Source organism: Solanum stenotomum, unplaced genomic scaffold (assembly GCF_019186545.1).
Source record: "Solanum stenotomum isolate F172 unplaced genomic scaffold, ASM1918654v1 scaffold2297, whole genome shotgun sequence".
Classification (NCBI taxonomy): Eukaryota; Viridiplantae; Streptophyta; class Magnoliopsida; order Solanales; family Solanaceae; genus Solanum; species Solanum stenotomum.
Genome location: NW_026027267.1, coordinates 1 through 25,224, shown reverse-complemented (window position 1 = coordinate 25,224; position 25,224 = coordinate 1). Strand labels below are relative to the sequence as shown.

General features: G+C 29.7%; 4 protein-coding genes across 5 annotated transcripts; 3 read left to right on the top strand and 1 right to left on the bottom strand.

Moving 5' to 3' along the window:
* Window positions 1-3,818: 3,818 nt before the first annotated feature.
* On the top strand, window positions 3,819-7,449 carry LOC125851141 (cytochrome P450 CYP72A219-like). The gene is made up of 5 exons (XM_049530930.1): window positions 3,819-4,098; window positions 4,876-5,096; window positions 5,495-5,739; window positions 6,142-6,526; window positions 7,024-7,449. Exons 1-5 carry the CDS (start codon window positions 3,819-3,821, stop codon window positions 7,447-7,449), a joined length of 1,557 nt encoding a protein of 518 aa, XP_049386887.1.
* Window positions 7,450-10,135: 2,686 nt separating this feature from the next.
* LOC125851140 (cytochrome P450 CYP72A219-like) lies at window positions 10,136-15,243 on the top strand. 2 transcript variants are annotated; one of them, XM_049530929.1, is made up of 6 exons: window positions 10,136-10,497; window positions 13,309-13,529; window positions 13,610-13,854; window positions 13,964-14,348; window positions 14,591-15,041; window positions 15,116-15,243. In XM_049530929.1, exons 1-5 carry the CDS (start codon window positions 10,194-10,196, stop codon window positions 15,014-15,016), a joined length of 1,581 nt encoding a protein of 526 aa, XP_049386886.1. In that variant the 5' UTR covers window positions 10,136-10,193; the 3' UTR covers window positions 15,017-15,041; window positions 15,116-15,243. The 2 variants fall into 2 exon arrangements, with proteins under 2 accessions (XP_049386886.1, XP_049386885.1); XM_049530928.1 differs by having other exon boundaries at window positions 14,591-15,243.
* A 1,786-nt stretch (window positions 15,244-17,029) lies between these two features.
* On the top strand, window positions 17,030-18,084 carry LOC125851142 (cytochrome P450 CYP72A219-like). Its single transcript, XM_049530931.1, has 2 exons — window positions 17,030-17,342; window positions 17,792-18,084. Exons 1-2 carry the CDS (start codon window positions 17,069-17,071, stop codon window positions 18,082-18,084), a joined length of 567 nt encoding a protein of 188 aa, XP_049386888.1. The 5' UTR covers window positions 17,030-17,068.
* Window positions 18,085-18,576: 492 nt separating this feature from the next.
* LOC125851139 (cytochrome P450 CYP72A219-like) lies at window positions 18,577-19,346 on the bottom strand (the record flags this gene model as incomplete). The annotated part of the gene is made up of 2 exons (XM_049530927.1): window positions 18,577-18,875; window positions 19,085-19,346. Coding segments are annotated over 2 exons (561 nt in total), but the record flags the coding sequence as incomplete, so codon positions are not given.
* Between the last annotated feature and the right edge of the window lie 5,878 nt (window positions 19,347-25,224).

The following is a 25,224-nucleotide window of genomic DNA, read 5'->3' as shown; positions in this document are numbered from 1 at the left end:
ATTTTTTTTTTTAATTTTTGTTTTAAGGAAAAAAATTAAATTTATTATTTTGGTGGTCAAATTTATTTATGTTTCACTAATTTTCTTGTAAAAATTATTAGAGATGTCCCAATATTTTTTTATAAATACAAAAACTAAATTACAATATAGCCAAATTTTTAATTATAATATAGCCACAAAAATATTAATTTTTAAATTTTTTTCTTTACACTAAAAAATGAAAGAAGAAAATAAAATAAGAATAAGAAACTCAAATAATGATAATCAAAGAAGTCAAAAAATAATTTATGTATGATAAAAATTAAAATATACCTTGAACATCCCTACGTCATTATTTTTTGAAATTAAGAGTCAAAAACATAAATTTAAAACTAATTTTTTCACTTCCGTTAGATATATGTGAGCTTCTTTTGTAGTGATAGGAATATATGTGAGTCATTTGTATAACAGTAAGTTAAGGGGTACTATATCAAGCATTTTCCCTTTTAAAAATATATCACGCAGTCGTTTATTTCTTTAACTTACGCAAACGTACCCATCTTAATTATAAGGCAAATAAACTAAATTACAAAAAATAAAAGACAAACGAACTTGTGGATGTCTCACTTTTAAAATGAATAACATATTTTCTTATTTGATAAATGTTTAATAATACTATCAATATTTTACTTATGTTGGGTCTCATTTATTTGACCAAAAAATTATAAAGATATACTATTCTATTTTAAAAGTTTATTTATTTTAATGATAGTTTTGGAATCTTGCAAAGTCTTTTCATATTTTTTAAACTTTGCACCTAGTCAAACTGCATCACATAGATTGAGATGGAAAGAAAATTGTTAGTGCAGAAAAATTGAATTTGCTCCGAGGATACATAATTAATGTGGTGTGGAAGGGCAAAGCAATAGAAAGGATGGTCCCTCGCGCGAACTATTTTTTTTTTGTAAAAAACCATTATATTTCCTCCGTTCATTTTTGTTCAGTATTGACTTGGCACACTCCTTAAAAGCACTAAACAAAATGCAATTTTACTACTCCCTCCGTCCCATTTTATGTGAGGTAGTTTGACTTGGAGTTTAAGAAAGAATGGAAGATTTTTAAATTTTGTGGTCCAAAATGAATGATAGAAATTTGTGTGGCTGTAAATCATTTCATTAAAGGTAAAATAGACATTTTATTGTTAAATTGTTACTTAATATAAAAACGTGTCATTCTTTTTAGACTGACTAAAAAGAAAAGTCTGTCATATAAATTAAAACAGAGAATCATAAGTAAAAATGAACAGAGGGAATATTATTATTACCTATTTCTCTATAGTGTGTTGGCCGGGGAATGGAAATAGATTACATAGTGGGAAAAAACAAATACTGATTTGTAAATAATATATTTCGATAATATTTGCAAACAATGTGGCATATCCAAACGGCTATAAGCTAAGACAATTTCAATGGGAAACAACAATATTTAAGGTTTTCGTCTCCATTTTTATCTCTAATTTTCACAATTCTCTCCATAAAATATCCTCTAGCTTTGTCTCTTAGTATTTGGAACGGCAGGGCAGATTACGAGTTCCACTGAATTCACTATCTTTAGTTTAAATATTGTATCGCATACAAAATCAATCTCATAACTTTTTTTGTAGGCAGAAGGAAAGAGAAAACGAGTGAAAACGAAGTGGAGCGAGGGGGTGGGAGGATCTACTTGGAATTGGCTGTCAGTGAATCCCAAGTATGACATAGATAGAGGAAAGAAAATATCATACATGCCGATCCTTAAAATTTATCTTAATATATATAAATTAATCTAGAAGTCAGTAACTTAAAATACAAAATTCAGAACCTATAAACTTCAAATTCTGGCTCTACTTTAGTTAAAATACAAGGTATCTAGATTTCAGCAAATATGTAGATTTCCTTGTTGTCTTATATATGAGTTATAATTAAATATATGTGTATGTAAGAAATATAATTTTTTTACTAGGTATTTTAAAAAGGGAAAAAGGCTTGATATGTCTTTCAACTTTGTCATTTAGAGTCGATATACCCTTCGTTATGTAAGTGGCTCATATATGCCCCACTATTATATAAACCTTTTCCTTTAATGAAAGTGAAAAAAATAATTTTAATTTAATTTTTAAATTATTTTAAATATATATATATATAATCCATATGGGGTATATTTGATCCTCCTCACACGTATTATTTTTTTTACTTTTTGTTTCAATGACTAATTTAGCTATTATTTTGGTGGTCAAATTTATTTATGTTTCACTAATTTTCTTGTAAAATTTATTATAGATGTCCCTTTTTTTTACAAATACAAAAACTAAATTACAATATAGCCGAAAAAACAGTTTTAATTATAATATAGCCACAAAAAAATTAGTTTTAGTTTTTTTTCTTTACACTAAAGATGAAAGAAGAAAATAAAATAAAATAAGAATAAGAAACTCAAATAATGATAGTCAAAACAATTTATGTATGAAAAAGATTAAAATATACCTTGAACACCCCTACGTGTTTTTTAAAAAAATTAAGAGTAAAAAATATAAATTTTAAACTAATTTTTCACTTCCATTAAATGAAGGGTATATGTGAGCTCCTTTTGTAATTGTAGGAGTATATGTAAGTCATTTATATAACAATAAAAGTATATATATGCACTACTTTTATAACAGGGATATATCAACTCTAATGATAAAATTAAAGTATATATCAAACTATTTTCCCTTTTAAAAATATATCACGCAATCGTTTATTTGTTAACTTACCCAAACGTACCCATCTTATAAGACAAACTAAATTACAAAAAATGAAAGACAAACGAACTTTTGGATGTAAAGCATTAGCCTTTCTTCTAACCTCAATTTATACAAAATACTTTCTTTTTTATCCAATTTAAAAATAATAACATATTTCCTTATTTGATAAATATTTAATAATATTATCAATATTTTAGTGGTGTTGGGTCTTACTTATTTGGCAAAAAGTTTATAAAGATATATTATTCTATTTAAAAAATTTATTTATTTTAATGATAGTTTTGGAACCTGTGAAGTCTTTTCATATTTTTTAAACTTCGCACCTAGTCAACATCACATAAATTGAGAGGAAAGAGTATTGTTAGTGCAAAAAAAATGTTTTTTTTTTAAAAAACAACCATTATATTTCCTTCATCCATCTTTACTTATTCAGTATTGACTTGGCACACTCCTTAAGAAACACTAAATAGAATGCAATTTCACTACATCACAAGTAAAATATACGGAGGGAGTAGTGAGTTGGCCGGGAAATGAAAATAGATTAAATAGTGGGGAAAAAACAAATATTGATTTGTAAATAATATATTTCGATAGTATTTGCAAATAATGTAGCATATTCAAACGTCTATAAGCTAAGACAATTTCAATGGGAAACAACAACATTTGAGGTTGTATGGTCCTTTTCGTCTCCATTTTTATCTCTAATATTCACAATTCTCTCCATAACATATCCTCTAGCTTTGTCTCTTAGTATTTGGAACGGCGGGGCAGATTACGAGTTCTACTGAATTCACTATCTTTAGTTCAAATATTGTATCGTCCTTAAAATTTATCTGAATGTACAAATTATTAATTAATCTAGAAATCAGTAACTTAAAAAGACCAGAATTCAGATTGTATAAACTTTAAATTTCTGGCTCTACTTTAGTTAAAATACAAGGTATCTAGATTTCTACAAATATGTAGATTCCCTCGTTGTTGTCTTATAAATGAGTTAAAATTATATGTTTAATTAAAACAAAGGTCATAAACCTGTCTGATACCAAAAATTTAAAAAATGGAGACCCTCAATAACATAATTATAGCAACAATTTTTGTTACAATTTTGTTGGTATATACATGGAAAGTGTTGAATTGGGCATGGTTTAGGCCAAAAAAATTGGAGAAGTTTCTTGGACAACAAGGCTTATGTGGGAATTCTTATAGGCTACTCCATGGAGACTTGAAAGAGTTCTCTAAGAGCATCAAGGAAGCACAATCCAAGCCTATTAATAATCTTTCAAATGATATAGCACCAAGAATCATTCCTTATTTTATTCAAACCATTAATAAATATGGTAAGTCTTCTAAAATTAGAAGCAAATTCAAAATTTGAACTTTATGAGTTCAGAGGCTATTGATTCCGCTAGACTATTGTGTTTTTTGTGTTCAAGATTTAATGTGTATGTATTTAGTTGATTTCTTAACACATATACAAAGTTTGAGTCAAAACTATTGTCGGTTGAACTCATAGCTTATACTACTCTCCCAATTTATGTGTCATATATACTTCCCTGTTAAATCTGCCTCAAAAAACAATGTTGTACTTCTTTATTTAGAGACAATTTTAACTTCAATTTTTCCGTCTTATTCTTAATGAGATTGATTTGTAGCCACACAAATGTGTATGACTTATTTAAGACCATGAGTTTCAAAACTCTTTCTTTCTTTCTCAAACTCAGTCACTACAACAAAAACAACTTTTAACGGCAATAAGTAGACACATTAATAAAGAGTGTTAAAGTCTTTACCGGCATTAGTTAAGTGTCATTAGATCCAATGTCGTTAAAGGCTTTAGGTACATATACAAAGAGCACTTGAGCTATTATCGTTAATTAATTGCCGTTAAAGATCATTTTTGATGTAGTAAGTGTCCAATCAACCAGGGGGGGAGCTAGTAAGGGTTTGGAAAATTACACTGTTTATATTGGTTAAAATTATTTTTATGTATATATAGTAGATGTTGAACTCCCTTCTACGTACTTCTTCATATTTTGAACCTCTTAATGAAAATTCTGGCTTTAAGTTGTGAATGGAAGCTTTTGTGGACTCAAAAAGATTGTGTTTATATGCAGGGAAAAATTGTTTTGTATGGTTTGGGCCAAAACCAATGATACTAATAATGGAAAGTGAACAAATTAGAGAGATATTTGCTAAGAATTATGTTTATCAAAAGCCTCACCACAACAATCCAGTGGCCAATTTGTTGGCTAGAGGCATAGCAAACTATGAAGAAGATAAATGGGCAAAACATAGAAAGATCTTAAAACCAGCTTTCCACATGGAGAAGTTGAAGGTTCTACTCTACCTTATTTTGTCTACACACAATTTTTTTTTTTGTAATAACTGACCTGACTGAGTATTTACATCAAATCAATGAATGTCAGACACGTGTCGTTTGTACATTCATGATATGAAACCTGCGTGTTTAAAACTCCCCTAAATGGTCTAAAACCACTTCCTCCTAAAAAGTCCATGACATAAAACACTCACAACCACGGGCGGATACACCACTTGGATAGAAGATTCATCTGAACTCAATATTTTCATTCAAAGCATAGATATCTAGGTAGAAAGAATAGTAAAATTTCAACAAATATTATATCTAAACTTGCAATGAATCGATAGAATTAAAATCTTGTATCCGCTTATATAGCTAATGAGATGCATTTTTTTCTTTTGTTTTGCAAGTAGCTTATGTTGCCAGCTTTTTACTTAAGCTGTATTGAGATGCTAAAAGAATGGGAACAAATTGTCCCAGATGAAAGATCAAAAGAGTTGGATATTTGGCCTCAATTTCAAAAATTAACAAGTGATATGATTTCGCGTACGGCATTTGGTAGTAGCTATGAAGAAGGAAGAAGAATATTTGAACTTCAAAAAGAACAAGCTGAGATTATTATGAAACAGTTCAATTCCATTTATATTCCAGGATCAAGGTACGTAATTACGACTAAAGTTATGGATCTGCAATATTCTTACTCGTTTAGAGTTATCTACATCGAGCACCAATTCAACTATTGTTAATAGAGGTGACAAATGAGCGGGTTGAGATAAGGTCTGTGTACACTCTACCCTCATGAGCATCACTTTGTGGGGTGTCAATGGGTATGTTGTTGTTGTTGTATGGTCCAACTTGTTTAAACTTGGACGAGCTGCTAAATAATAGATTGATCTTTGAGGTGGATGTAACCTTTTGGCTATGGATTCATATGAATTCAGTGTAAGGTTGAACTCGTAAAGTTTAAATCCTGAATCAACCTCTGCTTGATTTTGCACCTCTAGACATGCAATATATGTGTTTTTCTTTTTCTCAACTTACTAAAACTTTTAACATGTAGATTTTTGCCCACCAAAAGCAACAAGAAAATGAAAGAAACTGAAAAAGAAGTTCAAGAATCGATAAGGCGTCTAATTGACAACAGATTAAAGGCAAAAGAAGCAGGGCAGGAGTTTGGTGATGACTTATTAGGTACATTACTAGAATCAAATTCCAACGAAATCGAAGAACAAGGAAGCAAAGAATTTGGATTAACTATCAATGAAGTAATTCAAGAATGCAAATTATTTTATTTTGCTGGACAAGAAACCACTTCAGTGTGGCTTGTTTGGACTATGATTTTGTTATCTAGACATCAAGATTGGCAGGCAAAAGCCAGAGAGGAAGTTTTGCAAGCCTTTGGAAGTGATCAACCAGCTTTTGATGAGTTAAGTCGGTTGAAAATCGTAAGTTCTTTCAACACAACTCATACATTGACACATGATATATATATTTAGGATGGGTTCTGTAGGTTCAACTGATTATGAACTAACTTATCTCTTTTACATAGATGAAGAAAATTTGATATGCATACATATTATGTGATCACTCTCCGTTCGAACTAACTGACTCTAGATTCTGGATTTAGTCAAAAACTTGATATGCATACATATTAATTATGTGATCACTTTCAATTCAGACTAACTGACTCTAGATCTTGGATTTAGTCAAAAATTTGATATGCGTGCATATTATGTGATCACTCTTATTTCGGACTAACTGACTCTAGATCCTGGATTTAGTCCGAAAGGATAAGATCCATTATTTATATCAATTGGGAATAACTTACATATTTATAGAGATAGCAGGAAATTCATAAATTTCGTTAAACATGTTTAAGATTTAATATATCTATAGAGACAATGGTAAAGCTAGACATAAGTATTTGAAATATATTTTTCAGGTAACGATGATTTTGTACGAGTCCTTAAGACTTTATCCACCACTAGCAACTCGTATCAGGAGGACTAATGAAGAAACTAAATTAGGAAATTTGTATTTACCAAATGGATCATTGCTTTTTATACCAACGATCTTATTACATCACGACAAAGAAATATGGGGCGAAGATGCAGAGGAGTTCAAGCCAGAGAGATTCAAGGAAGGTGTTTTAAAGGCGACAAAGGGACAAATGACGTTTTTTCCATTTGGAGCAGGACCACGAATATGCATTGGACAAAACTTTGCGATGTTAGAAGCAAAAATGGCTATAGCTTTGATTCTACAACGATTCGAGTTTGAGCTCTCTCCATCTTATACACATGTTCCACATTCTATTGTAGCTTTGCAGCCTAAGTTTGGTGCTCCTTTACTTCTGCATAGGCTCTAGTTTTGGGGACAAATGAACCTGGCCAGTTGTTCTGTAAGAAGACGAATTTTATAGGTTCAATTGAACGTTTTTACTATTTGTATATAGTTGAACAAGTAGACATACACGTTCTAATGACGATTTCACGTGAGATACACTCGACCTGATTTGTATTATTCCATGTCAGACACATATTATGTCATGTAGGACGCATGTGTCTACTTGTTCAACTGTATACAAGTTTAAATGTCAGTACTTATGCACTCCCAAATTTAGAGGACATAAATATCAATGGCATAATACATAAATTGGACCCTAAACTTGGCTTCAAATTTTAAGTATGACCTCTAACTTTCATAGTGCACAAGTAGGCACTTTAACTATCCAATTCTTAAACAAAAAAACACACGAATCCAACAACCAAATTGTGTGATATACAAACGCTCCTACGTGGCTTATTGAGCCACTCAGTGGCTGCCACGTAATTAAAAAATTACACGTATTTTATAATTAAAAAAAAGAAGAAATTAAAATACAAAAGGGTAGGGTTGTATTTTCTTTTCCCAATTTGCTCGATTTTTACTCAACATCAGCGGAGCCCTAGCCCTAATTTCTTTGCTAATCAAAGTAAAATTGTGAAGATTTGTGGTCAAAGTTCTTATCTTTTGGATGTTTATGTGTTGTTCTTCCTCAATTTAGTCTGGTTATGTTAATTTTTGCTTTTTGAAAGTTTATTTTTGGTAGAAGCTGTCACCATGAATGTAAATTCACTTTTTTTTATACCTGAATTATTTGCAGACCAAGAAATCTTCATTATAGCTCTTTTTACACAATGACAAAAAAAATTAGAATCCATTACATAAAAAACGACCAGAAATTGTGCACAAAAAGAGAAAAAAAGCTTGAGTACTAGAATTAGGAAGAAGAAGAAGAAAAATGGGATTTTGATTTGAAAAAAAAAAGGTATATTTAAAAGGGATTCATTAAAGGTAAAATTGTCATTTCCGCCTTTTTTTTACTGTTGTGGGCCTCGAAAAATACCCCTGACGCGCCTGAATTGCGTCTCAATCACGCGTTATGCCAGGTTGGATTCGCGTGTTTTTTTGTTTAAGAATTGGATAGTTGAAGTGCCTACTTGTGCACTTTGAAAGTTAGAGGACATACTTAAAATTCGAAGCCAAGTTTAGGGTCCAATTTATGTATTATGTCAATATCAATTGAGACCAAGTTTAAGAGTACGTTTATATATTATGTCAGCATTAACTACTGTAAACTATAGTTTGAAGAACAATAAATAGGCTGAACTTTTCAAGAGGATTCAATCATACACCACTAGTTTCATTTAGTTTTCTTTTTTTAAAATCAAAAGAGCCATTTATTCCATAACTTGTTTTGAATTTAATATAATAAGCAGTTCTGTTTTCTTAGTTTGACGTTTTCAAATCATTAGTCCAATGAGATGGATTTTAAAACTATTTGCAAAAGGGTTGAACAATGACAAATTGATTGAACAAATATTGAAGGCCAAACTTTTTAGAAATGAAAAGACAAAAAGGGCTTAGCGCAGGAAATAAGATTTCTTGTCCACTTTAAATTTGAACAAAAGAATTCGACTTTTCAAATCTATTATGTGAAAGAATAAAAATTTCTTAGGTGTAAAAATGAAAATCTCTTATAAAAAAATTAAAAAATTAAAAAATATAAATTATAAAGATAATTTGAGTGTGGATCAGTGGATGGGGCAAGGTAGGATAAAATTATGATTTTGTTTTGACTAAACATGCATCATAATTTTCCGTAAAAAGTTTTTATATTTTTTATATTATATATGGGAGAGGGGATGGGGAAAATTCAGCAACAAAGTCTAAATTTAAATAGCCAGTCAATTACACCTAAAATTTCCCTATTGGGTTAAAATTTCTTCTTCTTCTTCTTTTTCTATTCAATATTCATATTGTGTGATTAATTTAAATTTACCTTGTGTAAAAATACTATTTTTTTAAAAAAAAAAAACATCTTCTCATCAAAATTTTATCCAAAAACATATTTTATTGTGATATTTAGGGGTGTGAAAAAACTGAACCGACTGATAAATCGAACCACAAGAAACGTTATTGGGTTAACAGCCATTTAATGGTTTTAGAAAAAATAATTATTGGGTTATCGGTTCTATATTGATTTTTTAATATTGGATTATTGGGTTAACCGATAACTCATAATTTACTATTTTAATTTTCAATCACGTATATATATCAAAAATAAATATCAATATAATCACTATATTACATTATAACTATAATAACCCTACAATTAACACTACTAAACTCTGGCCTCTGCATTTTCCCTTTAGGTTTTAGTATTACTTTAGTCTTTATTATTGCAATTTAGTCTGATTTGCTTGTTTCGATGTATGCCTATTTCACATTAAATTATTAGACAAGTCATATATTTGTTTTGAAAATACTTTCTTATTGGTTAAATAGAAAATCGAACCATTAAAAAACCAAAAATCGATAACAAATATCTTATTGATTTGATTATCAATTTAGCACATTTAAAAATCGAAAACCAATAATACTTAAAATCGAATTGGGATACTGATTACGAATAAAACGATTTTGTCGACTAAAGACTTGGCTTGCTTCGTCCGGGCCCACCCCATTTATTATAATTTTATAATAACAAAGAACTATTCCTTTGACTAATCATTTTTATATTATATACTGTAGTTAATAAAGAGAAAGCAAGTAAGAGAACCCCTTTCAATGGAGTTTTTATCATATATGAGATCAATGGAGATTTCTTACAACATAATTATAGCAACAATTTGTGTTGCAATTTTGTTGTTCTATACATGGAAAGTGTTGAATTGGGCATGGTTTGGGCCAAAAAAATTGGAAAATTGCTTAAGGCAAAGAGGTCTAAAAGGAAATCCATATAAGCTACTCTATGGAGATTTGAATGAGTTGACGAAAAGTATAGTTGAAGCAAAGTCTAAGCCTATCAATTTCTCTGATGATATAGCTCAAAGACTCATCCCTTTTTTCCTCAACTCCATCAACAAAAATGGTATGTTTCTCTTTCTCCTCTCTGTTTCAATTTATGCGATATTATTTGATTTGATACAGAGTTTAAGAATTTTTTTTTTGAAATTTATGATTTAAAATAAGTGTAAATATATATTTGACTATAAATATAATTTTTTTTTTATTTTAGGACTGACTAAAAAAAAATGAGTCATATTAATTGGATGAAGAAGTAATTAAAGAAGCTAGTGTTTTTTTTTTATTTAATTTACTTTTGTTCTTTTATGTGGTCCTGATTTTAGGTCAATTATTTTTTTATTTAGTATACTGACAAAAAAAAATCTATCCTCACAATTATGTCGAGACTTTGTGTAGATATTGAGATGAGCTTGTCTAACACACACAGCTGTAACCAAATATATATATACTAGTCCTTAGGAACGTGCGTGGCACGTTTATCCCATATTATTGAATTATTATATAGAATATATTTAAATTAACAATATTAACTTTATCATTTATATTATATTCATTAAATAAAATTCATAATAGTGGATTATTTTTTTTAATCTTAACGGTGGAATGTTGCATTTGCCATCAAGCAAGAAAAGTGAAGCTAATTAAGATAATATAACATGTAATGGTATAAATATGCTGATATAACTTATCCTCAATAATCTCTCATTATGCACTTTACACTTAGATCCCATATCCAATTTGAAAACATAAAAATAAAATTTTAAGAATAAATATAAAAATCACTTACAAAGAACCAATTTACATGAAATAAAACCAAAATTTAAATTTTTGGAACATTTTCAAACACCTTCAAGAGATATGTATCCTTCATCTACATCAATTAGAATAAAAAATAAAGTATAAAAATTATTAGTGTATAAAAGAGTATATCTTTATTTCATTCTAATCCATACATAGTGATAAAATCTATAGTCTTCCAAATATTCATTCTCTATCTATCAATATTATCACATATGACGACGTCTTCGATCCAAATTCAACACTAATGCTACTATCCCTAACAGTTCTAAAAAGACAATGATATTCTTTTTCTTCTGTACCTAGAAGTTCTAGTGTAAAGGAACCAAAAAAGTAATATTGGAGCAAAATGAGGTAAACAACATAGTAGTTAGATATGGTCATAATTATTATCTAGAATAATTTTCTTCCAAAGATGATAGCTAGGTCAGATCTGAAACATGAAAAATTAAGATATATATATATATATATCATGTGAAATGACAAAGAAAGGAAGAAGAGAGTTCAATTCACTTACCCAAAGTATGTAAATCAGTGAAAACACCGATTTGAATTCCTCCGACAATTACCTAAAAATTAAATATTAAAAGAGAATTTTCTCAAAATATGAAAATATATTAGATAATGTTAAAAACTAATTTTGTGAATAGATGGATTTCAACCTCCGTGAAAATTTCCAATATTTATTTCCATCATTGCATGCTTCGTATGAACTTTTAGAACTTATACACATTTTTCTTCTGTAAAAAGCAAAAAGATACAATGAAAGTAAAAAGTAATCAACTAATGTATTTAGAGAGAAATGAAAATTTGATTTAATAATCATGCATTTTTGCAAAAATAATGACCGTCGGCTGGCCACCTCTTTGCTACACAAATATTATATATAGCTCTCCAAATTTATTACCCTTGCAACTCTTCATTCTCTTTATTTTATATTATAGCTCTCAAAATTTATTACCCTTACAACTCTTCATTCTCTTTATATTTTATTATCATAAATTATATAGCAATAAAGTGAACATTTCTCTCATAATTAATTACCTTGCAACTCTTCATTCCCCTTCTTTATTATAATTATTATAACAATAGGTGAATATTTATAAGTAGAGAGAGAATAATTAAGATTAGGAAGGAAATGAGAAGCCAACAAACGGAGAAAACAAACAAGTTGGTATATGATGATTAGCATTAGTATAATAATATAATAATATGATATATGATTATTATTTAATTAATTAATTTTTATTACTTTTTTAATTTAATATAGGGGTATTTTCGTAATTCAACTTTTGAGATTAAGCTCTTCCCACTTATAATAATATATGATATATGATGATATATATATATATATTATTTTTTTTTTATTTTTATTTTTTTTGTAATTATCAATGAGGTGTCATTATCCACGTATTAGTATCTATATTTAATTTGTCACTTTGTATCTATTGAACACTTTTAGGGCTTAGGATTGATACTTGTTTGACATATTTTTTTGATAATCAGTCAAAAGTATAAGACATATGTAATACAGTAGTGACAAAGTGATGAATTAAATGATGACACGTGACATTTGAGTCGAAAATTTTGTCAGAAAATAAATTATTAAGAAAAACTATTTTTAACCTATTTAACTAATTTGTGAAATGCCTATTACCTGTTTGGTAAAATGCTTGAATAAACTGTTTGATTTAGTTTTTGAAATGCCTATTACGTGTTTGGTAAAATGCCTGAATAAACTGTTTGATTTAGTTTTTGAAATGCCTATTACCTGTTTGTTACAATGTCTGAATGAACTGTTTGATTAAGTTGTGAAATGCTGATTCCATGTTTGCTTTCATTAGTGATTTTGTTGTCGAAAAAATGCCTAATTGAGTCGATTGCTTGGTTTTACAGTTATTTCCTGATGATTTTATTCTTTGTCATTCATATTGCATATAATTCCTCTAAAAGAGATGCATAATAACATTAGGTACCATTAAAATCATTAGTAACATAATGAAGATAGTCTAGTTAAAATGTCCTTCTCTGTTTCTTTCATTTGTTTCATTCTCTATTAAGCTAGCGTTACTCGCAGGTAAAAGTTCTTTCATCTGGCTAGGCCCGTACCCAATCGTGTTGATCACGAATCCTGAACATGTAAAGGAGATTTTCACAAAGAATTATGTGTATCTAAAGCAAACTCATCCCAATCCATTCACCAAGTTATTGGCTGAAGGTCTTGTAAGCCTTGAGGAGGACAAATGGGCCAAACACAGAAAAATCATCAATCCTACCTTCCATGTCGAGAAGTTAAAGGTTAATACTTCTTTTTTTGTTTTTATTGAAGTTATCCATTTATAACAAGTACTACTGGTTTTCTCATTTGTTTTGTACAGCATATGCTGCCAGCATTTTACGTGTGTTGTAGTGAAATGATAAGCAAATGGGAGGAGATTGTTCCAAAGGAAACATCATCCGAGATCGATGTATGGCCAGACCTTGAAATGATGGCCAGCGAAGTCATTTCTCGCACAGCATTTGGGAGTAGCTATGAAGAAGGAAGAATAGTATTTGAACTTCAGAAGGAACAAGCTGAGCATGTAATGGAATTGGCACGTTCAATTTATATACCTGGATCCAGGTACAATAATTTATTTATCATATTTCCACGTTTACCTTTCTTTGTCGTTACATAAGTACAATACAACAGAAGCTGTACTCTGCCTTTCTGCTAAATGACTGTTGTATAGGTTCTTACCTACAAAAAGAAACAAAAGAATGCTGGAAATTGAAAAGGAAATTCAAACAACAATTAGGCGTATCATTGACAAAAGATTCAGGGAAATGGAAGGAGGGGAGACTAGTAAAGATGACTTATTAGGCATATTACTTGAATCCAATATGAAAGAAATTGAACAACACGGAAGCAAAGATTTCGGAATGACAACAGTTGAAGTGATTGAAGAGTGCAAGTTATTCTATTTTGCTGGACAAGAGACCACTTCAGTGTTGCTCGTGTGGACAATGATTTTGTTGTGCCTACATCCAGAGTGGCAAGTACGGGCCAGAGAGGAGGTGTTGCAGGTATTTGGAAATGATAAACCAGATTTGGAAGGACTAGGTCGCTTAAAAATAGTAAGTACTGTTCACAAGTTCTTTTCGATAGTATGTTTTGTGTCCTCAATATAGTGGTACCATAGGATCCCCAAAGTTGATAAAAAGTGAACCAAGAGCCCATTTTATAAAAAGACAATTACATTTTTGGATAGAAGTATAAAAGTGTTCATAAGGTTTCTGTCAAGAAATACTTATAAGTTTGTCAAAACTTTTAGCAAACACCCCTTCTTCTACCAACTTATGCGATCCTTTCTTCACAGGTGACCATGATCTTGTACGAGACGCTAAGGCTATTCCCCCCATTACCAACATTTGGTAGAAGGAATAAAAAAGAAGTGAAATTGGGAGAGCTAAATCTACCAGCTGGAGTGATACTCATAATACCCGCAATCTTAGTACATTATGATAAGGAAATATGGGGTGAAGACGCAAAGGAATTCAAACCAGAAAGATTTAGTGAAGGAGTGTCAAAAGCAACCAAAGGACGATTCTCGTTTATCCCATTTGGAGGGGGGCCTCGAATTTGCATTGGACAAAACTTTGCAATGATGGAAGCAAAAATGGCAATAGCAATGATACTACAAAGGTTCTCCTTCGAACTCTCACCATCATATACACATGCTCCATTTGCAGTAGTGACTATTCATCCTCAGTATGGTGCTCCTCTTCTTATGCGCAAACTCTAAGATGATATTTTACACCATTGGTGTTGTATGATCTATACTAATTTGTCACATGATGACTGAAGTCATGCTTCGAATTTAAACGTTAACGTTAAATTGCAGCTTGGTTAACATTATCAAAATTTATTGGTCAACTATTCATAGGTCTTCTCTGATGAACTTCATTTGGCCTCTTGGTGGAGCAGAAGTTTCTTCTTAAAGTTGTGTAGAACATATATATATATATATATATTTCTATTGCACCTCTATGTTCATTTTGGTTTGTCCTTATGTAGGAATCAACCAAAACAACTACTGCTATGTTTCTAAAGTGTTCTGTACTTTGTTGATAGTTTGATACATAAATAGATATCTTAACTTGGCGTCAGTTGAAATTCAACACTCCCAACTTTGACGATGCATATCTATGTACCATCAAAATTTATGTGTCACGTTAGCATTGAGTGTCCACCAGATACATGGGTAATGAGTTGAGGTGTCTAGACGTGCATTTTCAAAATTAAAGTATTTCAAGATAGTTGTTTATCTATGTATTATGCCACGTTAAGTTTTTTTATTTTATTTTCTTTGGGCCATAACCTTATTATTCAATTTGGATCTCTAAACTAGTGCTAGCATATTTTGATGGAATCAAGAGAGGTCATAAATCACAATCACACAACTACTTTTGTTTTGTTTTGTTTTTGTAAGCAAAAGAGCCATTTAAACAACATATTTATCTTTCTAACTTAATAGTATATAGTAAGTAGATGCCCTATCTTAGTTTAGTATTTTCAGATCATTAGTACAAAAGTTGTATATAAAATATATTGAAAAAGGTTGAACAATAACAAAGATAGGATGGAAACTAGGACAAAAGAAATAATAAAATAAAGGCATAAATGGGATGATGTAAGGTAGGGCTTGTCCTGTTGGCTGGACAGGACCAGAGACATGACAAGATTATGAAAAAAATACTTAATAAACATGCATAGCAAGATTGGTAATTTTTTTTTATTAATTTCTTATCGATGCTCGATATTTATATTGGAGCTTCAATTAATTTACATTTATATTGCATATGATTCAGTAAAGGGGGAAATGTCCTAAAAAAATCTATAAAAAATCTATGTCAAACTTTGAGATCTCAAATTAAGGACAGAAAATTCTTATTTATCCATAAATTCTTGATAATGAATGGTTTAAAGACTAAGGAGATTAAGATTTTATTTGGGTATGATTTGAAATCAGATTGAATTGAAATTTTGATTTCACTAGTAATATGTTTTTCTCATAGAAAATCCCACAAATTATGAAAACTATCAAAAAAATTAAAATCAGTTCTTATGCAATCTTAATAAATGAGAAAATAGTGATTTCTAAACAAGATATCAAAGTATACTAATGCACCACATTGATAAATCATGTATCACTATATTTCTTTTATAACTAAATATATTTACAATTACAAATTTTCAAATATACATGTTTTTATCAAGATCCACTAGTCAACAATAGTAGCATCATTTTTTCACATAATACAAACAATCTCTTAACTTGAACATGATTTTTTATCTTTTTGCAAAGTGTAAAATAATAATAAAAATAATATCACATAGTACAAACAATCTCTAAACTATGAACGAAACTCCAGAGACACATCTTAACTAAACTAATGTTTTATTACCTCTGAACTCATTTTTTTTTTTTGTAATTTTGTACCCCTTTTTGGCTTACGTGACATCCAAATATCTCTCATGTCCCTCAATTGGATGGAGTCACGGAGAGTGCCACGTAAGCCAAAAGATGTACAAAATTACAAAAAATGAGTTTAGGGGTAATAAAACCTTAGTTTAGTTAATCTGTGTCTTGAGATTTTGATCATAGTCTAAAATTACTTGTGCATCTCTAAAAATTATACAAAATAAAAACTTAAGAATCAAATGTTTATATTTTAAATAAATTGAAATATCTCACCCCATTTAAAATTAGCAAGAAAGATTCCTTTTGATTTATGGTCATTTTTGTATTACAAGTAAGAGGAAGCAGTTGAGAGAAGCTTTGTGATTTGTGAAAATGGAGATGTTGAGCAACATAATAGCAACAATATGTGTTGCAATTTTATTAATTTATACATGGAAGGTGTTAAATTGGGCATGGTTTAGACCAAAGAAATTGGAGATAAACTTTAGACAAAATGGTCTAAAAGGAAATCCATACAAGTTACTCTATGGAGATTTGAATGAACTCACAAAAAGTATAGTAGAAGCCAAATCTAAGCCTATCAATTTCTCTGATGATATAGCTCAAAGGCTCATCCCCTTTTTCCTCGACTCCATCAACAAAAATGGTATGTTTCTTAGTTACAAAGATGTTGTGTAATGTGTATCAACTGTTTGGTAAAATGCCTGAATGAACTTTTGATGAAGTTGTGAAGTGTTTATTCCTTTTTTTTTAATGACCGGGATGTCCGGCTCAGCTTTCGTACACCTCGACTAATTTGTCCACTGAAGCTAGGTTAGATAAGAAGAATCACCTAGTGTTATTGTCTCTGTTAGGATTGAACTTGAGATCTCATGACTTTCAATTACTTCATTAATGTTGAGAATATAATTAAATAATAAAAGTATGCTCAGATGAGATGGTCCGACACTTCAACAATTAGCCACTAGGCAAGATCATTGGGTGCGTGAAATGCCTATTCCTTGTTTGTGAATTTCATTAGTGATTTTGTTGTTGAAATTCCTTTTCTGAAAAAAAAAACAATAAATCATAGCAATAACTAAGAGATACTTGCAGGTAAAAGTTCTTTTATGTGGTTAGGCCCATATCCAGTTATATTGATTACAGATCCTGAACATTTAAAGGAGATTTTCACAAAGAATTATGTGTATCTAAAGCAAAATCATCCCAATCCAATGACCAAGTTATTGGCTCAAGGTCTAGCAAACATTGAGGGAGACAAATGGGCCAAACACAGAAAAATCATCAATCCCGTCTTCCACGTAGAGAAGTTAAAGGTTCTACTTTATTACTCCTTTCGTTATATTTTTATGTTGTTACTGGTCTTTTCTCCATTATTTTCAACGTGATTTCTTCGTTACTGTACTGCTTTTTCAAACCTGTTTTGAATTGTTATATTTGACCTTTCTACCTTTACTAGGTAGGGGTAAGGTCTATGCACACATCTTATCAAATCATGAATTTGTGATAATCAATACAAGTGGAAACAACCTTCTTTGTGCTGCCTTGGAAATGAGGTATTTTATTGAATTACGTGTAACTATCTTATTTAAAAGCATAAACGGTTAAAGCTTGAAACATATCTTCAACATTCACATGTAAGCCATACATATAGACGACAGTTGAGGAGCTAGGATTTTCACAAAGGGGATTGAAAACAACATACTTAAATTGTATATGTGTGGGAAACCCCTTAGTTGAAAGTTTAAGAAAGAAAGACAAACTTGAAATTTATGGTATAAAACAAACCTTAAGCATTTGCGCGATTATAAATCATTTCACTATTGGCAAAAGAGAAATTTCAAAGTTAAATTCTTTCTAACAATAGAAAGATGATATTCTTATTGGAACAGACTAAAAAAAAAGTGTATCACATATATTGCGACGAAGGAAGTATTAATAAAACTATATCTTGAAAATACCTTAATCTTCTCCATATGGAAAGCAGGATTGAGGATTTTTCTATGCATTGCCCATTTATCCTCTTCATAGCTTGCAAGTCCTTGTGCTAACAACTTGGTGATGGGAGTTGATTTAATCTTTTGGTAGAGAACATATTTGTTAAACACATCTCTTATTACCTCAGCCTCCCTTACTAATACCATAGGCTTTGGCCCAATCCATATAAAACAATTTTTACCTGTAAAATTTTATAATGGATTTAGTCAATATGTCATGTTAGCTACGAGCTATTTAGTGAAAGATTAATAACGATTTTCTTAGCTAAACTTTTAATGTATTCATTCCTTGATAATTAAAATTGAGACTTCTCGGTCAGAATCTGAATTAGTCGAACCTCAAAACAGGTAAACAGAACATCATTAGATGAGAAACAAAAACAAAACTTACCATGTTTCTTGATTGTATCAACAAAATAAGGAACAATTCTAGGAGATATGTCATCATCAAAGACATTCAATGGCTTGGACTTAGCATCTTCAAAGCTTTTGGCCAACTCTTTGAGATCTCCAATTATTAATTTGTAAGAATTCCCTTTGAGACCTTGTTTTCTTAGGCACTTTTCTAGTTTCCTTGGCCTAAACCATGCCCAAACCAACAATTTCCATGCATATATTACTAAAGTTATTGTTAATAAAAATGAAACTAAGTACTAAGTAGTAAGCAACAATCTCCATTACTTTATGTATATATTTCCCCTGAGGAATTGAATGACTTATTTATAATGTTTAAGTTAAGAAGGGACGTCATATTCGAGGGCAGGGCAGAGGTAGAAGTCTAGATACAAGTTCGTCTGACCTCAATAGCTTTCGTTTAAATAACATGTTTATATTACAAATATTATTAAACGTGTATATATATATTAAATTTAGAATTCAATTATATTAATATATTTGAAATAGTCATTTTAAAATTTAAAACTCATAAACTTTAAATTTTGATTTTGACTATACATGATGCGTGGTCAAATGTGACTCTTTAATTAGTTAATCAATTGAACATGACAAGAGAACTCTTGTTTTCGACCACAAATAATACAGATGCAGTGACAAAGACACCTTACTTTTAAAAAAAATGTTGTCTTAACTTTATTTGTTAATTTACAAACTCAAGATATAATTAATTACATTTTTTTCATTTTATTCTTACTATTAATCCAACTATAATATATAATATGCAAGATTGAAACTTTTCCCAATCTTGAATATTTTATATTATACTTGTGGGACTTTTAAAATTCTATTTTATAATTCTATTTTATACCCAAGTATAATATATAATATTCAAGATTGGGACTTTTCCCAATCTTGAATATTATATATTATATTTATTATATAGTAGAACTTGGGCGTAAACTCCCTTTTAAAATAATATAGAATATATATATATATATATATATATATATATATCTCACAAATGGAAAAGTCTCAATCAAGGAAGCAACATATATCATATACAAATGACTTAAAAAGCTTTAAAATAGTTAAAAGCTATATAATAAAATAGGTTGACTCTCAGAATTCTATCAGGTTCACATATATTGGGACAGAAAAAATAACACATATCATTTTAATATTACCAAAAAAGTATTATAAATAATAATAATTAACAACTTAAAATATCTTAAAGACATTTTAAAAAGGTTAATTTTGTAATTTTATCCATATCACATATATTAAGACAAAGTGACCAGTAATGTACATTATTTCAAAGGTACATAAAAATATTATAAATCACAATAATTAATAACTTCAAACATTTTAAAAAAAATATATGAAAAGTTGGATGACTCTCCAAATTTCATTTGTGTCACATAAATTGAGACAACAAAAATAACATATATTGGTTCCATTTTAATTTATTTGTCTTATTTTTTTTATATTTAAAAATTGTGTAAAAATACTATAAATCATAATAATTGACAACATAAAATATGTTTTGAAAAAAAATACAAAAAATTCCACTGATTCTTGAAGTGAATCTATCGTAAAAATACTATAAATCATGATAATTGACAACATAAAATATTTCAAAAATGTTGTATGTGGGTAGTCTTATTATGCCTTAAATAGTGTCAAAGAAAGTACAGGTTTGTGATAAAAAAACTTATTCCTTTATCCACGCAAACAATCGCTTCAAAAACTCGGTTATTAGCCCCAAAATATACCATTTATATTATTGGGCCCGTGCATAGCACGGGCAACATTATCTAGTTATTACCAGAAAAATAGAACTAATTGCATAAATGCATTTGTTTGTTATAACATAATTATAATACAATTTCATGCGTTATGTTTGATTAAACAAACTTTAGTTAACAATAAAAACTAAATAAACCTTTTTTAGATGGACATGTGGATAAACTTTATATTTCACAAATTAAATATATGTGTAGGTAAGAAATATAATTTTTTTAAATATTTTTTACTAGGTATTTTAAAAAGGGGAAAAGGTCTAATATACCCCTCAACTTTGTCATTTGAAGTCGATATGCTCCTCGTTATGTAAGTGGCTCTTATATACCCCACTATTATATAAATGACCCACACATACCCTTTTCCTCTAATGAAAGTGAAAAAAATTAATTTTAATATAATTTTTTAATGAGCCACTTAATTTTAAAAATTAAAAAAATTAAGAGTAAAAAATATAAATTTTAAACTAATTTTTCACTTCCATTAAATGAAAGGTATATGTGAGCTCCTTTTGTAATTGTAGGGTTATATGTAGTCATTTATAAAACAGTAAGAGTATATACGCACTACTTTTATAACGGGGATATATCAACTCTAATGACAAAATTAAAAAATATATCAAACTATTTTCCCTTTTAAAAATATATCACGCAATCGCTTATTTCTTAACTTACCCAAACATACCCATCTTATAAGACATAAACCAAATTACAAAAAATGAAAGACAACCGAACTTTTGGACGTAAAGCATTAGACTTTCTTCTAATTTCAATTTATACAAAACGCTTTCTTTTTTACCCAATTTTAAAATGAATAACATATTTCCTTATTTGATGAATATTTAATAATATTATCAATATTTTACTGGTGTTGAGTCTCACTTATTTGGCAAAAAGTTTATAAAGATATATTATTCTATTTTTTAAAAAATTATTTATTTTAATGATAGTTTTGGAATCCTGTGAAGTTTTTTCATAATTTTTAAACTTCGCACCTAGTCAAACTGCATCACATAAATTGAGACGGAAAGAGTATTGTTAGTGCAGAAAAATATGTTTTCTTTTTTAAAAAAACAACTATTATATTTCCTTCATCCATCTTTACTTCTTTAGTATTGACTTGGCACACTCCTTAAGAAGCACTAAATAGAATGCAATTTCACTTCATCACAAGTAAAAATAGACGGAGGGAGTATTATTATTACTTATTTCTCTATAGTGAGTTGGCCGGGAAATGAAAATAGATTAAATAGTGGGAAAAAAACAAATATTGATTTGTAAATAATATATTTCGATAATATTTGCAAATAATGTAGCATATTCAAACGGCTATAAGCTAAGACAATTTCAATGGGAAACAACAATAATTGAGGTTGTTTGATCCTTTTCGGCTCCATTTTTATCTCTAATATTCACAATTCTCTCCATAACATATCCTCTAGCTTTGTCTCTTAGTATTTGGAACGGCGGGGCAGATTACGAGTTTCACTGAATTCACTATCTTTATTTCAAATATTGTATCATCCTTAAAATTTATCTTAATATATACAAATTATTAATCTAGAAATCAGTAACTTAAAAAGACCAGAATTCAGATTCTATAAACTTAAAAAGACCAGAATTCAGATTCTATAAACTTTAAATTCTGGCTCTACTTTAGTTAAAATACAAGGTATCTAGATTTCAACAAATATGTAGATTCCCTTGTTGTCTTATAAATGAGTTAAAATTATATGTTTAATTAAAACAAAGGTCATAAACCTGTCTGATACCAAAAATTTAAAAAATGAAGACCCTCAATAACATAATTATAGCAACAATTTTTGTTACAATTTTGTTGGTATATACATGGAAAGTGTTGAATTGGGCATGGTTTAGGCCAAAAAAATTGGAGAAGTTTCTTAGACAACAAGGCTTATGTGGGAATTCTTATAGGCTACTCCATGGAGACTTCAAAGAGTTCTCTAAGAGCATCAAGGAAGCACAATCCAAGCCTATTAATAATCTTTCAAATGATATAGCACCAAGAATCATTCCTTATTTTATTCAAACCATTAATAAATATGGTAAGTCTTCTAAAATTAGAAGCAAATTCAAAATTTGAACTTTATGAGTTCAGAGGCTATTGACTCCGCTAGACTATCGTGTTTTTGGTGTTCAAGATTTAATCTGTATGTATTTAGTTGATTTCTTAACACATATACATAGTTTGTGTCAAAACTATTGTCGGTTGAACTCATAACTTATACTATACTCTCCCAATTTATGTGTCATATATACTTCCTTTTTAAATCTGCCTCAAAAAACAATGTTGTACTTCTTTATTTAGAGACAATTTTAACTTCAATTTTTCCGTCTTATTCTTAATGAGATTGATTTGTAGCCACACAAATGTGTTTGACTTATTTAAGACCATGAGTTTCAAAACTTTCTTTCTTTCTCAATTTCAGTCACTACAACAAAAATAACTTTTAGCGGCAATAAGTAGACACATTAATAAAGAGTGTTAAAGTCTTTACCGGCATTAGTTAAGTGTCATTAGATCCAATGTCGCTAAAAGCTTTAGGTACATATACAAAGAGCACTAATTGCCGCTAAAAATACATATTTAGCGGCAATTGAGCTATTATCGTTAATTAATTGCCGCTAAAGATCATTTTTGATGTAGTAAGTGTCCAATCAACCAGGGGGGGAGCTAGTAAGGGTTTGGAAAATTACACTTTTTATATTGGTTAAAATTATTTTTATGTATATATAGTAGATGTTGAACTCCCTTCTACGTACTTCTTCATATTTTGAACCTCTTAATGAAAATCCTGGCTTTAAGTTGTGAATGGAAGCTTTTGTGGACTCAAAAAGATTGTGTTTATATGCAGGGAAAATTTGTTTTGTATGGTTTGGGCCAAAACCAATGATACTAATAATGGAAAGTGAACAANAAAGAAAAGACAAAACATTACCATAAATGTTTTTACTTTTCTTGAAAGGAAAATATAATATTCTTTCATATTTGGTTTATCCTCTCCTTTTAGGACTCCTTTTCTAGTAGGAAAGGTTTTAGGACTCCTTTTCTAGTAAGGAAAGGTTTTAGGACTCTATAAATATAGGTTTGTTTTCTTCTAACACATAACAACAACATCCACAATGTAGACGTTTAAGAGTTTAGTTTATGGGGAGATTTATTCTCTCTAAAGTTTATAATATTTTTCTTTTATATTAGTTTTCATATAATAATATTATGTTTTTAGTATAAGTTTTTGTTATCTGATTTATCAACTATATGATTTGCAAATTGTAAGCTTCCGCATGACGCTCAATCAACCTTCAGAACCCAACACATTCATGATATGAAACCGGTGTGTTTAAAACTCCGCTAAATGGTCTAAAACCACTTCCTCCTAAAAAGTCCATGACACACAATACTCACAACCACGGGCGGATACAACACTTGGATAGAAGATTCATCTGAACTCAATATTTTTATTCAAAGCATAGATATCTAGGTAGAAAGAATCTAAACTTGTAATGAATTGATAGAATTAAAATCTTTTATCCGATTATATAACTAATGAGATGCATTTTTTTCTTTTGTTTTGCAAGTTGCTTATGTTGCCAGCTTTTTACTTAAGCTGTATTGAGATGCTAAAAGAATGGGAACAAATTGTCCCAGATGAAAGATCAAAAGAGTTGGATATTTGGCCTCAATTTCAAAAATTAACGAGTGATATGATTTCGCGTACGGCATTTGGTAGTAGCTATGAAGAAGGAAGAAGAATATTTGAACTTCAAAAAGAACAAGCTGAGATTATTATGAAACAGTTCAATTCCATTTATATCCCAGGATCAAGGTACGTAATTACGACTAAAGTTATGGATATGCATTATTCTTACTCGTTTAGAGTTATCTACATCGAGCACCAATTGAACTATTGTTAATAGAGGTGACAAATGAGCGGGTTGAGGTAAGGTCTGTGTACACTCTACCCTCCTGAGCATCACTTTGTGGGGTGTCAATGGGTATGTTGTTGTTGTTGTATGGTCCAACTTGTTTAAACTTGGACGCAGTGGCGGAGGCAGCATGTAATGATCCGACCCCCCTCGGCGAAAAATATTACTATTTATACATGGTTAAAATTATTTTTTAGATATGTATAATAGATGTCGAACCCCCTTCCACTAGTTCGTGTGTTTACTTTTCAGATTTTGAACCCCCTTGTTAAATTTTCTGGCTCCGCCACTGCTTGGACGAGCTGCTAAATAATAGATTGATCTTTGAGGTGGATGTAACCTTTTGGCTATGGATTCATGTGAATTCAGTATAAGGTTGAACTCGTAA